General features: G+C 38.6%; 2 protein-coding genes across 7 annotated transcripts; both read right to left on the bottom strand.

Annotated features, from left to right (window-relative positions):
* Positions 1-424: 424 nt before the first annotated feature.
* prkra (protein kinase, interferon-inducible double stranded RNA dependent activator) lies at positions 425-6,753 on the bottom strand. Of its 2 annotated transcripts, none has more exons than XM_079518008.1 (8): positions 6,504-6,753; positions 5,612-5,787; positions 4,852-4,933; positions 3,858-3,939; positions 3,418-3,535; positions 3,232-3,326; positions 2,569-2,731; positions 425-1,998 (listed from the first exon to the last, which is right to left on the bottom strand). In XM_079518008.1, exons 1-8 carry the CDS (start codon positions 6,566-6,568, stop codon positions 1,841-1,843), a joined length of 939 nt encoding a protein of 312 aa, XP_079374134.1. In that variant the 5' UTR covers positions 6,569-6,753; the 3' UTR covers positions 425-1,840. The 2 variants fall into 2 exon arrangements, with proteins under 2 accessions (XP_079374134.1, XP_079374135.1); XM_079518009.1 differs by having other exon boundaries at positions 3,858-3,936; positions 6,504-6,752.
* A 1,271-nt stretch (positions 6,754-8,024) lies between these two features.
* casp10 (caspase 10, apoptosis-related cysteine peptidase) lies at positions 8,025-15,518 on the bottom strand. Of its 5 annotated transcripts, none has more exons than XM_079518311.1 (12): positions 15,470-15,518; positions 12,457-12,740; positions 11,679-11,784; positions 10,997-11,132; positions 10,789-10,874; positions 10,113-10,158; positions 9,776-9,834; positions 9,603-9,627; positions 9,375-9,490; positions 9,067-9,187; positions 8,479-8,971; positions 8,025-8,356 (listed from the first exon to the last, which is right to left on the bottom strand). In XM_079518311.1, exons 2-12 carry the CDS (start codon positions 12,735-12,737, stop codon positions 8,197-8,199), a joined length of 1,629 nt encoding a protein of 542 aa, XP_079374437.1. In that variant the 5' UTR covers positions 12,738-12,740; positions 15,470-15,518; the 3' UTR covers positions 8,025-8,196. The 5 variants fall into 5 exon arrangements, with proteins under 5 accessions (XP_079374437.1, XP_079374436.1, XP_079374438.1 ...); XM_079518310.1 differs by lacking the exon at positions 15,470-15,518 and adding an exon at positions 14,176-14,212; XM_079518312.1 differs by lacking the exon at positions 15,470-15,518 and adding an exon at positions 14,146-14,165.
* Positions 15,519-15,771: the final 253 nt, after the last annotated feature.

Below are 15,771 nucleotides of genomic sequence, written 5' to 3'. Positions count from 1 at the left end.
ATAGAAATGGATACTTCCATTAATCAAGGAGGCAAAAATTGATTAAATGCCAATTGGTTATTAGAGACAGATGGTTTGACCTTTGTCTCAAGTTATTGGGATTCCCTAAATTCAATTCTGAATTAAAAAAAAAAAATGGCCCAAATATCTTTCTGTGTTACTATGTGAAATTAAGGTTCTTCTAAGAGTCAGATTGCCAATAAAATTCAAGACTTTGTACGGTTTTGAGAAGAGGGCATGCTGCATCGAACAGGACAGGAAAAACACTGCTCAAGAGTATATGTACATCATAAGCATCTGTAGTTTGAGAAATGGAGTTGGGCTCACACTATAGGATTTTAATAAATCTACCTTCTTAGATATTCCTATAAGACAGCCTTACTCTTTATACTACTCTGCCAGAGGCTAATTAAAAGACAGCACAGACAGTTCAGTACATTTATTAAATATATCACACATACCGTTCGCGTTAAGCACTACAGGCACACAGCAAATAATGAGATGAGACAGTCAAAGAGGAGTGCAGGTCCAGTAATATCTAGTTTTAGAGAAAACAAGTAGCCTAAAGCTGCCATACCCAAGTTGAAACTCAAAAACTTCACATCACAGATGCTATACTGACAGATTGAGTTATTAGCGGAAATCAGCCCAGTCAGTAAAACTACAGACAACACGCATGGGAATTTAAAAGAAAAACAAGCACATACTTTGCCATAAACAGCCCTATTTGACCAGCTTGGTTTGCACTTGAAAATGTTGGACAGACAGAGGCTTATAAAGTAGCTGCTTTGTAGTGGCAGCTAAAAACTTTACTATTACTCCAAGATGCATTGTGAATGAAAAAGGGCAGAAAGCTCAGAAGCAAAACTTTTCAAATATCAGGCAACATTATTTTTCTAATGTACAGTTTAACACATTGCACAAGAAACATGAAGCCTCAAATATATACTGAAAACTAGGATATTAGACTTAGAAGTGACATTACAATGTGCCATGGTGTCATAGACATGTCAACATTTTATGTATACTTTTAATTCTTACAGACACATTTCCTCTAAATAAGTTTAGTTACACAAGTTGTGGTGCTATCATGTGGTATATTAATTAATTTACATAAATCAGACTACTAAATAAACTTTACAGAATATAACAATGTGTGTCTCCGACTCAACAGAATAAAAACCATAATTACATCCTGATTAAGTTATAGTCAATGTGATTCTGCCAAATTAGTTTCTCTAGCATTTAAATGAAGCAGAAACGGACTTAAAATTTTAATTAAAAGAAATAATTGACCTACAATATCTTATCAGAGAAGACAGGCACAAAAACTAAAGAATTGCATTGCTGACCAACATATTATGATGGCTAAACATAATGCATAACCTTTTCACCTAGGCACTGCAATGAACAGTGTAAATTATATATTACTTTACTGCAGCAACCTTTTTTTAAAAACTTTTCTACGTGACTCACAGTAGACAACTACATTTACTAATGATAGCACACAAAAGTATGATGGAGAAAATATATATTCTGAGAACTAATGCTTATTTTTGAGGTGTGGTTAATTTAAGTTTTGTTTCCTCTCCTTGCAGACGCTAAAATATTGTAAAACTCAGGTCGACGTGCCCCCAATAGCTGTGGCCCCATAATTTGCCTACGCGCAGTAACATTCTCAATATTCATTTAACAGTGTCACTCAGTGTTAAATGAACACTGACAATGTTACCGTCTGATAAACGTAATGTACAAACAAAATAATGATAAAATGATAATAGGGAGACAAATGAAAAATGTAGGTTTGTAATGTCAGATCTTCCTTATAGGACGTGTGGGTTTATTTGATGGAAGCCATGATTTTGATATACTGAAGTGCACTGTGTGCTGCATCGTTGTGTGCATTGCTACAGGATATTCCTGTGCCATGGCACACAGTAACAGGAGAGGTGGACAGCTCTGCCAGGCACTGGTACTGGCCATTCACTGTCAGCTCATCTGTAAAAGCACAGTCACACATTTTACAGTGCAATAGATACAACAGCACAATGACACTTGGTAGAACGTTGGGGTTGTGCCATGAAGTATTAAGCCCAAAGATTGGCGAGATATCTTGCTCCGTTACTGTCCATTATAAAAGTGATGATCCATAATAGTCTCCTCACGGTGAAACGGGTCTCAGAGCCACTCATTTGGTACATAAACCACAAACAAAGCAGATTCTGCCAATAAGGATTGACACGACTGTTGCCAGACTGCCCATGTCAAGTAAGGGGAAGGGCAAGGTTTGCTTTCGGGTTGCCCGGCAGGCAAGTGCTGTCGACCCCCATTAATATTTTTTTGCGGATCTACACTGATCACATACTGTAAGTGGTCCCTATAAATCCTCAGGATGGAAATCCATCCCCAGGACGGAGAACTTTAAGCCCTGTATATACTTCGCTGTACGACAAATGCTGAAAATTCCGATCTACAAGCTCATCATTTTTCTATTGTCGTTTTTATTTTATTTGTTTCAACATTTGTTTTGAATGCATGTTCGCATATAATAATGTGCCCATAACTTACCTATGTTGAAGTATGCCACTTCAAAGCTCTGCTCTTTCGATAGCTCCGACATCATCTGAATGTAGTCTGTGTTGGGAATGCTCAGCGGGTTTCTCCTCAGTAATGATATCTTCTCAGCAGAGGAATTCCGCAAGTTCTCAAATCGAACACTGGGCTTGGGTGTCTAAAATGCAACAAACATTAAAGGAGAATTCTGCAGTAGCCATTTTTTACTGAATTCTGTTGATAATGTGTATATGAACCACCGTTACCGGCGGGAAAATATTATTTTTATATAGGGTGCTGGTCCTTTAAGAGAGGTAGACGGGAGCTAACGCCGGATCTGATCGATGAGGAAGCAACAGAGCGACAACATTGCATGGACTTATTTTCCACATCATCTACCACCAGATGTAAACAAAAGAATATACATTTTCGCACAATTGAGGTAGAGGTAGCGTTTGACCCGCACAAAGGGTGAATCCGTATGGAATGCTCGGCATGGATTATTTTATATATATATATATATCTCTCATTCCTTTATTTATTTTTGCTTTTTCCAGTGATCAATAGATACGTGTCATCTAAAAAGGTAAAAAAAAACGCTTGTCCGGAATTCGCCTTTAAACAAAACATTACAGTTGTCAGTGGTCCCTCTTGAAATGCATAAAATACTGGACATACCCATGTGATTTCTGAACATCCTGACAAGCTTTGAAGCTTTGCCACCATCTTGTCTGCTGCTGCTCTTTTTGCGACCTTTTTTGAATTTCCCACAGCTGTTGAACAGATAAGTTGAACAGGTTGATTAATGTTTAATTGTGAATAACTAAACATCTGCTAAAGTAAAACAATAATCATTATCCATACCAGTCTCTGACAGGGATTCCATCCGACATGTAACGGTAAATTCCCTCTTATGTGGTGGGCCAGCTTCCATTAGAACAGAGTACTCCGGAAGTCGCCATGCCCTCTGCAATGCTAGCTCCTACAATGAATGGTGATAAGATCTTTAGCAGGGTCATAAGCAGCCATTTCCATGCATTGTTTTTAAATTACTACGCATGCATTATAGCACCGTTAAAATCGACATACCCGCACATGCAGACACACACACACAAACGCTATCACTGCTTTGGATTTTGTTATTTATATTATTTCTATGAATGAATGTCCATTGACAGTACAAACATGCTCCAAGTAGGATTTTGACATCAAGACATACAGAATTACATTATTCCCCTACTTCTTTTATTTTATACAAGAACACACATACAGAAATAGCACAGTCAAGGCAAGGATTCAAGCACCTGCAGTATCCCCACCGAGTTGGGCTGGTCACTGGGCTCTGCTGGGACACCATTACTCTCATTCTTTATGTGAAGGTTCCTGCTGGTAATTACATGTACAGTAGTCGGGTGATGACTTATACAAAAGCTGCACATCATGACTTACTGTTGAGCATTAGGTCTTAGGTAGCTCTCCACCAATCAGACTACTACAGATTACTACCGACTGGCAGTCGAATGAAGTCGGGAGATCAGTTGGTTGGAAGGTGTAGAAAAACAAAGTTGCTAAATGCACCCAAGAGTCGAGACACAGACAGACGGTTACCATCGTGCTAAGATAGCCTATAGCTTGATGTATTTTTCAACATCATATGAACATGTATATGTTGAAAATGAAACTACTGCAATGCAGGTGTACTTAGGGCATGGGTCCATGGGCACAAAGTCATCATGTATTTAGACAATTTTGGTGTATCATATCTTTCATATTTAATGTTAATTAAAACAATAAACACTGCATGCCTGCAGCAAGTGGCAGCACAATGCACACGGCCATATCATTTTGCCTCAACTAACTCTTAGTTTTGTTTCGGAGAAATGACAGCTAAGAGCTGGTGTTTGAATGAGACAAGCCTCACACGCACGTGCGCGCAGTCCCACGCTGTGTCTGCATTTTGAGCACACATGCAGCTGTAGTCAATAATACCATGCAAGGATATGCACTGTATTCAGACAAAATAAAAGGTACCGCATTTTAGAATGGGCCCCTAGCAGCCAACCAGAGAGCTCCTTCAACCCCTCTACCAGCCCGCTGCTACTCGACAGTCGGAAACCAAGCTTCGACACTGTACACACCACACCGCCCATTCACCAGCAGATTTTCGGCAACAGACGCTTTCCAACACTTACCGCTGCCGACATTGGTGCGGTGGAGAGCTAATGTACCCTTAGGGGTGAATTGCACACATAGGTTCAACTAAAAATGATTTATCAGATATGATTCAAGTTGACTTACGCTGTTCCAATATCTATCTGCAGAATGTTTAGGGCAGCCTCCGCAGCCTGATGTTTAGCAGCTTTTTTACTGGGTCCTTGACCTGAGACACAACAAATATATATGCATTATATATTACACTAGAACTGCTATTTTTGCTGAATGTTGGCTAACTTGGCTCCAGAATAGGGACGCTAAGGCTAAAGTTGCCTCAAAAATGTACTTGCCAATGATGTAAACAGGAAAGCAATGAATATATGAACTTAAGCTATATCAATCAGGCAAAATGTTACTTATTTAATTGTAAGGTCACAAGACACATTTCTTGGGACAATTATGCATCTAATTGCAATACAGATTAAAAACAAATCAAGTATTCTCCAGAATTGTCACTGGAACATAAACCCACATTCTAATCATCCACTGCAAATTTAGATTATTAGGTTTAATAACACCAGAAGTATTTAGGCTACATTGGGTGACTATTTAATTTTTAAAAATAAAATCTATTGCTTGTAATGACAACTTCTAATGGAAATGATGTATGTCAGGGACATTTTCTATTGTCAAAGTTGGTTTATGTTATTATGCTCCACTAGATAGCCTACGACTATTATCTTCAAAAGGTCCACGTCCTCTTGAACTATTTGTTGTTCCAATTAGCCAAGTTGTATGCCTGGCATGAGATGCGCCCTAGTAAAACAGCATATACTAAATATCAATAGCAGAAGACATTAACACCAGCCAACCGTACAATGTCAGAAGGCAAGACACTAAATACCTGAGCAGCAAACATCTCCCAATGTAACTTTGAAGATGAAACTGGGCTGGTGAGCCTCCCCTTCAGCCTTCTCCATCACATACACAGGAAGGTTGCCAGTTTTCGTGCCATATTCATGCAGGATCTGTATAGGTGTTTTAGCGGGGTTTGGCTTCTGGGCTTGATGAGTATTCAGGCTATGACCAAACATAGATAAATAGAAGATTAACATTGTATAGCTAGTGGTGTAAATCCATACTCAAACCAAGATATAATGTAAATAATGGTGAAGTGATGTATGATGTTACCGGTATGCTCTTCAACACTTATAGTTGTAGAGTATAGATCAAGATCATGAAAATAATATTAAATAACCATAAGGAACAGCAATTGCTTCCACTAGGATGAAATTAGAATACGAATACTATTACTATAAGCCCTGACCAATGAAGTATCTACTATCTACCGAGGCTACAGGAAGAGTGGGCAGACTGGACTCTAAGGGCAATCTGTGATCTTTTGTACCGTTTTCCAGGTGCCCACTCTGTTTAGGCGCCCAGCTTTCCCTAGTGGCCAGCCTTTTGATTACCACCATTCTAACGTACACAGACCAGGAATCAAGATAATCAACGCTTATAATTTATCCATGGGTCTTCAATTTAATTTACACTCAAAGTAATGATGACCCTGTTTAAGGCGGTGAGCTTAAATGTTCTTTCATGGCATGCACCTGCAAACATGGTAGATGTTGGCCTACAAAGTTAACCTCATCACTTAGGTTGCTTAGCGGATATCCACCCGTTGTCGTGTTATTCTAGTAGAACAAGTCATAAAAAACAAGTATACCGAATAATATAGCAATTATTACAGTGGGAACATTCACTAGACAGACCACAGACGTTCAATGACTGACCTCGTGCTAAGTGCGGTTCTAATGGCCGTGGACTGATATCCTTCTTGAGACATGTTCTCCATCATCTGACGGTCAATCTGCAGATGTAATGGTACTAACAACACAATAATATATCTCTACCCGTCTGAATGCGTGAATAGTTGGGTTAATGATAAGTGCACTTCTAGGTTAATACTGGTAGCGCTAGAAGAGGAGCGGCTGGAAGTTGCCAAGATATTTGACAACTTATCAACATCCGGTTCACAGGGTCGAGCTCTTCCGTCAAGTAACATGTTTGGACCAGCCTACACTGACACCTAGTGACTGCCAATGGAATTAACATTCCCTCTCTGAAACCCTTTGTGAAAAATCTAAAATACTTGAACATGAGTGACATCATTGACATGTACTCACACGCGTGCCAGTCAGACTACTTGAATATTATAGCCAGGGACTAGGGAGCCAGTCACCCAAAATTTGAGAGGACCTGTGTCATGTCATGTCATGCCATACTTTTTATTTGTGTTTTTTCTATTCATTTTGTTAAGGTCCACACAAAAAGATGCCTGCTCTTACGGAAACATCGCGAAAAAAGGTTATGGCCATTTTTGTATACCACACCATAGACAACATATAGGCCTATATGGCAACATTTTCCATATTTCATTATGCTTTAAGTAGCATGTTGTGACATGTTGGGAGGTTTTCATGATTCTGAATCCATTCCAAGCATTAGTTTTGCACAAAAAACACTCCTTGGGATAAAAAACGGCCACCCGTCATCACAAATGTGAAGTGGCTATGGCCGAATTTAGGCCAAGGAGTATTTTTGTGCAAAACTTTGCTTGGAATGGATTCAGAATCATGAAAATCCCCTAGTTTGACATCATAAGGAAAATGTTGCCTTATATAGGTTGTCTCTGTTGTGGTATACAAAAATGGCCATAACTTCTTTTCGTGATGTTTCCGGCAGAGCAGGCCTCTCATTCTGTGGACCTTAATGACCAAATTAATAGAAAAAACACAAATAAAAAGTACGGCATGACATCACAGGTTAAACTCTATTCCTTGGGCTTTTGGGCCTAAAGTTGAAAATGAAAGGATTAAGTGATTTTGTGGTTAAATCTATGGTTAAAATAAAAGCCTCATAGCCTAATATAAGAGTTCTCTCTCTAAAACAAACAAATAAATAATAAAGTTGGAGAGACAGGGACACTCCTGTGTCTTTACAGTCTACTGCAATGATTATCAGAATATAGAGCTATTTAACATTAAAAGAAAAATCACATTCTACATCTTTAAGATTAGCTCTGGTCCATAGCCTAATGCTTCTATGATTAGGGCAGAATCATAGAAGCATTAGGCTATGGACCAGAGCTACTTTAAGATAAACTATTGTTATCCAAGAACATCTTTGCTCAGCATGTGCCTTGCTAATACTTTATTTATTTATTATTATACTTTTTATTATGAGTAAATTTTCATGATTTGCTTCCACAATAACTTAAAAAGTAATTTGATATAAACAGCAATAACACACTGTTAAAATCATTAGAATGCTATTTATGTTTGCATAGAACAACATGATTGGGATTGCACATTTCATTAAAAACATTAAATGCACTGCTACAGTATCCATTACAAATGGTCCAAAGAACATAAATGATGGGATCAACTGAAGGGCAGATGGACCAGATATGTGCTTGAAAAGTCTCTAAGACAGGTTAGGTGGATGGGCGTTGGGGATAGGAAAGACCACCCTCTTCCTGAGTGAGAAAGATGGTTGTGGCATCTGTTTTTTTACACCAGTGGAATCGGTCTTCTGGCTGACATCGTCATTGACTTTTGTCAGGATAGATACGAGATCATATGACCTAATAAAAATCAAAGAGAATGAATACAAATGAAATAGTAAACTTTTCAATACAGTATAGTATTTCAGTACAGTATATGATTCCATGTCACAGTAATAACTAGAAGACATACGGTTACTAACCTAGGCACCAACTTCACCAGGTTTTGGCACAATGACTGAATGAACCATGTGCCCTGCTTCTTGTGCCTGAAAGAGACAAAATGAGGAACAGTGGCCATTCCCATCAAGCAATCTGCACCAGAAGGACTAGAAGGCACCACAGCATCTGCACAGACTGATCCAGGACTAGCAGCATCAGTCTCAATGTGAACTGCCTGCTGTTCGAAGTCCCCCTGGCAGGCCTGGATGAAGAACAGCTTGGGTTTTTCAATCAGAGAGGTGCAGTTTGATCCACCGAAGGCCTCGGTGATCTCCCTGAGCTGGACGAGATGTCCATCCACACCGTAGACAGTCCCCTCTAGGCCGTGACTCAGAACACAGCACACTAGACAGTCCATCTGACTGTGGTCAGCCCTGCGGAGGTCCTCTACCACCGATAGTATTCGATCCCTGGTGCAGTCCCGCTCTATATGCATCTCAAAGCCCAGCCACTCAAACACACTCACCAGGCATTCTATGTGAACATAATGAGACGCACACATTAGTGTTAGTTATTTCCATTCAATCTGTAGCCTAATTAGCATAATACATAATTGAAATGGACCTTACTTTCGTCAATATCGGTCCCTTCACGATTGTTGAGCTTCTTCATGGAGTTCTGAAAGTTATAATTGTTTATCACCAAGCAGATACCTCTCTGTGCTCCTGTCATAGGATAAGTTCCAAGTCCCTAGACACAAGGTGAAGAACACACATGAATTGATGGCAAGACAGCAAGTACTTTTAGTAAAATTTTCAGTACAGGAATTTTGTTTTCGCTACTGTTACTTTAGTAACAAATCTGAGTACTTGATGTAAACTCTTATAACCTGCACTCCAAGTTTTTACGGCAACAGAGTCAGCCATGAGTCATATACCTCATCATTTGTATTTGTAGTGGCAGTAGAGGTAGCGCAGTTGCTTGTGTTTGTATTTAGGAGGCCCAGTCTATGTGAGAGATCCATATCACTAGGATTATGTGAGACCCTTGCACCTATGGAAGAATTTAAAATCAAATCATACGGAGTATACTATTACTATATTTTTAGACAGTACGCAAATGAGGCATACGGTTGTGAAACTGACCAACAAAGAGTACAACTCACCCAGAGAGGTGTTAGTGGAAGAGAACTGTTAGGAATATAATATGGAGTTAAAACTCAGAACTAAGAAATTACAGTGTTATTGCTTAGATCTATTTCTTATCACATTTCCATATTCACAAATATATTATATTTGTGAATATGACATAACATGGCTATTGAGAACATATTCTGACCTGAGTTGATTGCTGTGATCTTTCAGAAAAGTAGGAAGATGGCTGAAGCTGAAAGAAAGCTGGAAAAAGAGGCCACATAATAAATAGGTTTGTAGAAAGAAAGATATTCATACACATTTCAATATAAATACGTTTTAATGAATAATGAGGTCACGGAACATCACATTACATTCGATAAAATAGCAAAAGACACAGAGAAAATGTGATTAGGATGAGCATGCATTCAAAACGTATTAAACCCTCAATTCAGTGCACGTATTATTTTTTGTCATATTAAATTATACAAATTTTTTATTGCTTCCAGAATACACTTTTTATTACAATGTAATTCATTTACCTGGTATTTCACAGGACGCAGGCCTTTTAGGATGCAAAGCTGAATCCTGATATAACATGAAGTAAAAAGTCAAACAAAAAATAGACGGCAAGCAATATATAAACTAGATAAAGTGCCCCTCGGGGCACAGGTCTCCACCAGCCTAGTAGGAAAGTCTGTGAACGTAAATTGCACGCTGCGTTCATGATTTGAGGATTTTTGTTCAAAACGGGCCAATCCTGCAAATTTTGAAAGCCAATGTTAGCCAATTAGGATGGAATATGAAATATCGGACAGATCCGGCTTGAACACATGACTATAGAGATAGTGTGTAACGATTTGCAGGACTTTTGGACAGAATCTGTTTTTCAAAAGTCGGCCTCCTGGTGGCGCTATAACAGGCCGTTCTGGAAAGTTGGGGCAGAGGTTTATCGTCGGCATCCAGGGAGTGTGTGTGCAAAATTTGGCATCGACCGGGTTAACGGTGCCGGAGATTAGCTGTACACAGACGGACGGACGGACACACACACACACACGGACGGACACACACACACACACACACATGCGAACGGAGTGCAAAACATACTCTCTGGTGGAGACCTTGATATAAAAAGTGGCAATAGACAATAGAGAGATATGAATATAGTATAAGATGACACAGACACTAAGGTAGGCAAACTACTATAAACAATTGTACCTGTTTTTTTGAACAATAATCAGATCTTGACCTTGATCGGAGTTCACCAGCACATGTCTCTTGGGCCAATGGACCTTTGTAACGTCCTGTAAATGAAGGAATGGCTAAACTGCACTTTGATTCGTCAATGTGTCTGTCTAGTCATAAGTAAGCTTTTAGAATATTACTGTATACTGTGAATACTGTTCTGAAATGAAAATGTATTTACCACTCTCAGCTTTAAATTGGTTAATCCTTTTTATCAACCGGGGGCACACACTTTCAAGAATTTTCTCCAGGATTGTTAGATCAGTGTCGCTGATCAGATCCTTATGCTCCATCTCCCATAATACTTCCAGCATAGTCTGTGAAAATAATACATTTAGATATTCATAATCTTCACAGCATATCTGCACTAGGTGCATACTGTACACCATCATAATGTATGTAGTTGGTAAAAAGCAACAGACATTACATGAAGGGTACTATATAATTTTTGAAAATAGCAAATTATATTCACAATATAAAATATAGAAATAATCTTACATTTTATTTTTAAGTAAGTCTTCGATAACTATATATTCCCATAGCAATCATTGCTTTAGTGAATTGATTGAGTGTAGAACAGGGAGACCCTTGTTAAATACTGTACAGCAAAGATGTTTTTAAACAATAAACGTTTTCTTTTAACCAAAACATATACGTATAGCACATATAATTCTGAATGAAATATAATAGAAATATTATACTATTATTATTATTTCAAATATTCAGCAAAATAGCAGATCATAAGCGTTATGAGTTTGTTTTGGCAAAAGACATTTTATTGGAGAGAGAAAAGAAGGGGCCTAGTATAGACCCTGGGAAACTCTGGTTTATGTGGTTAAGGACTACATTTAGGATACACTCACCACATCATCTCTCAGGTTTTTACGCGAGAGGCGTTGACTCAATAAAAATTTGATCTGTCTCAAGTCGTCATCAGCAATATCCTCAGACAGGTCATATAGCAGTTTCCTAAAATAAAATAAATAAAGAGTGATTGATCATTTTTAATTTCTACTTCATTGTATTTGTGTTGTGTTATTATAGTTTGTTCATTTTTTAAGAACATAGTGCATTTCAGCAAGCAACATAGTTGTATAAATTAGGCTTTAATCTGTGAGATCAGCATTTATTCCAGCCCAGGATACTATCATAGACTGCCCAATGTGCCCATAGTATACCACTAAGATCATTTTTGTAAAACATTCATTCCTTTGCCTATTTAATTTCTTAACAAACTTAAACAGCAAATTCAAATGATCAGGCCTTAGAATAGAACAAGTTAGTGAAGCTACAGTACCACTATCCATTTACAATTATCGAAAGACTAATTTGTTTTAAGGCAAATGTATAGGCTGGTTCAAACTTCTTAGAAAGAACAGCTCTATAATGTTGTAGTCTTTTATTCATATTGTTTTGTTTGTAATGCTTATTATATTTGTAATGCATTGGGTTGTACATTAAGTCAATATTTGAGGTTAGCTCTTTGGTTAGCTCTTTGATTTGTATTATCAATATCATATACCTGTAGGCATTTCTTGTGTTATTCTTGACATCGTGTAAATCATTTTCATGCCATATGCCTACTTTTTTATGTCCAATGAAATGTAAATGTAAAAACTGTGCATGACACGCAATGGTAACCTGTAAGGAGAAATGAGACTTCTAGATGTAGATAACTGGTTATTGAGATTAAGTTCACGGATCAAACGGTGGCGCTGGATGGAATTGAGAAGGTCAGCAAGTAGGTATGGTCGCTCAGGGCATAAGAGGTCTTGATCCATCAGAAGGGTGAAGAGGGTACTGGCAGAGTCCAATGAGCGTAGGTCTCTGTCCAGGAGATCTATGCATAGGAATACTAAAGCTTTTGTCTCATCCTTGTCCAGGGCCTGCTCCACTTGTAATAACAACTTCTGGAAGTCCATTTCCTGGAACGAGCACATGATGCAGCGTTTTAACTGGCATTGTAGGGTGGAGTAAGGTGTTTCACTGAAACCCAGTGAGAACCTATCATGAATTAAAAAGCCACAAATCCCAAAGCTTTAATAACTATAATTATGCATTTGTTAAGTAGATTATAATGCATTTTAATTATGCTTAAAGCATTATAGACATGGGCTTGCTGCATTGTAGGCCTATTATTTGACATGTTTGCTACTGATTTGAATGAACAGACTAAAACATAATTTCAAGAGGCTAACCTGAAGTTCTGAACCCAGGTACACAACCCAATTACTGCAATACACATGTAGGCTATGTCTTGCTTGAACCAAGACCATGGTTTTTTAAATCGATTTATGACATTATGTGTAACTTTGAGGGGGAGAGGGAGCACTGCTCTGATTAACAGACTGAGTAACCAAGCCAAAAGATAGAGATATATACGCAAAATGTCAGAATAATAGGCTAAATAAAATACAATAAAATAAAACACAATAAAAATCGTATTGTTCCAAGGCTGCCATATAGCTCTGGTCCATAGCTAATGCCTGCAAAGGCATAAGAGCTATGGACCAGAGCTAGCCCTCCTCAAGTTCGAAAATGTTTGACATGTTAGGAAATGGTCAATGAAACAGTGAATGCTATAGGCCTAATAGCCTGGCAAATAGTCAGTCATAATATGTCTATTTGGAAAATTGGTTACTTTACCATGGACATGGTGTAGCCTATAGAAGAATGCTGCGTCATCCATTAAATTTTCAACTCGAGCTAAAAGTCACCACCTGTGCTGTGTTTCCTAAAGAACACGAATATTGTTGAATGTAGCCTAGTGGTTTCACTGTTTGGAAAATATAGGACCGGCTGCGGACGTCCGCCACAAGGAAGCTACAAAGCGAAAGTAAATGATTGCATGCATGATGCATCATAGGAGAACCTGCCTGTGCCTGTCCATCTATAGCCTACATTCTTATAAATGGTAGGCCTCGTTCTGGCTAAAGAATAGGCCTATTCACTTAAATCCACTGTAGCCTAAATAGATTCACTTTCAAATTACTTATAGACTGAATTGCAGCTTCTATTTGCATTCATTTTCACCTTTAAGTAATTTAACAGCCTAAAAAAATTCCAGGCTCCACACATTGACATTTTCCAGAAAAACGAGTATTTACTGGAAAAGCTTCTATGCAACAGGTTAGGAAGAGCTCTTGTCTTGTTGAGTTTGTCGACCATCAGTTGGGTTGTCTGATTTTGATTGTCCATATAACCCACTGTCTCCCAGAATCCCTCCCCAGTCATGACCATGTGAGTTAGGAGTTTGAATGAATGTAGGCCTACAATTATGTTCAGGATGTAATTTGAAGATAACGGACTAAACATTTTTGGAATATTTACTTTTAAAAGAAAAAAACTTCTCTGTCTCACATGCCAGTGTGCCAATGTTGTTGATCTACTGTGCTGTCTAAAGGGGGCGGGCATTTCATTCATGTGCTGGCTAGCCTGCTCCAGCCTAGCCTGGCCCAGCCCTGAATCGCTAGCCACGCCCATTAAGAAAATATGTTCTGGCGATTCAGAATAATGAATAATGAAGTGAAACGAAATGAAAATTTCGTTTCACAGGCTAGCCTCAAGTGATCACCCTCCCCTGTGCCAATGTTGTTGGTCTACTTACTGTGTTGTCTAAAGGGGGATGGCATTTCATTCATAGGGGGCGGGCAATTAATTCATACCCCCCTCCCCATCACCACCTATTGGCATTTTTATTATTTTTATTATATTTATTGGTATTTAAAAACACAATATCTTCTCATTAAACCCCACGCTCTCACTACAACAGATCTTTCAGATTTTTTTAAATGTTTGTTTTGACAGCGTTTGTTTTACATCACCATCACATCACAATATCATAGTAACATGACTTTAATATTAGCGCCCCTCACTTCACACGGGTGTGATTTTTAATATAGGCCTAACATTACAATTTAATGATGAGTATTAGAACCAATTCCATGAGATCATTCCAATATAAAACAGTAAAGTCTGGATCTGCATTTAACATGTTCCTCATTGAATTCAAATTATCAATAACTAGAGTGGTGCCCGTGTTGTGAATCTGATTATAGGCGACCACTGGTATGACACTGTAGGCTACTGCTGTATATTCTAAGAGTGGAAGCCAGCAGGAGAGACGGTTTAACCCTTGAGTCCATCTTAGGAATTGATCAGCAAGATTTTAGTGAATGCCACATGAATGCTTGCATGAGATGTACAGTAATTGCTTCCCTCGGGAGAGGCCACCAATACAATAAATTGCTAGTTTGTCACTCTTCTGGTGATACAGAAAGGCAGGTTTTAGTTCCTTTCCCAGTCCAAAATAGACTTTCAATTGCAGAGCAGCATTTGCTAATTTTAGGGTGATTGTAGACGGAACGTTCTTGACAAATTGTCCATTAGATCATGTTATACAAATAAAACGTTGCTTTAGTGAAGACATTTCTGTATTTTTTCTTTTTACTGTTCAGTCGTGCCATAGGCCTATCTCACAGCCCGTTTTTCACGCCCACTTCCGGTAAATAGTGGTGACTTTAACATGGGCATTTACACGTTTTTTTCTCTGGAGAATCTAAGTACATTTTCTAATGTAAAAATGTGACAGACCAATATTATTATGAAGCAAACAAGATGGTAAATCAGGTCGAGCAGATAGAACAAACCTTACCTTGAGAAAACAAAAGTTGTAGACTTCTTAAATAACCTCTTTTAACATGTAGCGTCTATGGAGTGACGTCACGCTATCACCACTAACCCCGAAAGGGGGCGTATTTAGGGGGGCGGGGAAATTCTGTGAGATAGGCCAGACGCTGACTGTGACAGCATCAGACCCAAACAAGTCATATCATCATGACATGGCAGCGGTGGCCGAACGGATAGCGGCGCGGTCTTGATATAAGGTTCCTAGTTCGAATCAGCCGTCCGACACGTTAAAATTACCACCGCTGAAGTGCCCTTGAACAAGGCATT

This window comes from Electrona antarctica (assembly GCF_951216825.1).
Source record: "Electrona antarctica genome assembly, chromosome: 13".
NCBI lineage: Eukaryota > Metazoa > Chordata > Actinopteri > Myctophiformes > Myctophidae > Electrona > Electrona antarctica.
Note: the sequence above shows the minus strand (reverse complement) of the source record. Positions and strands in the feature narration are given on the sequence as shown.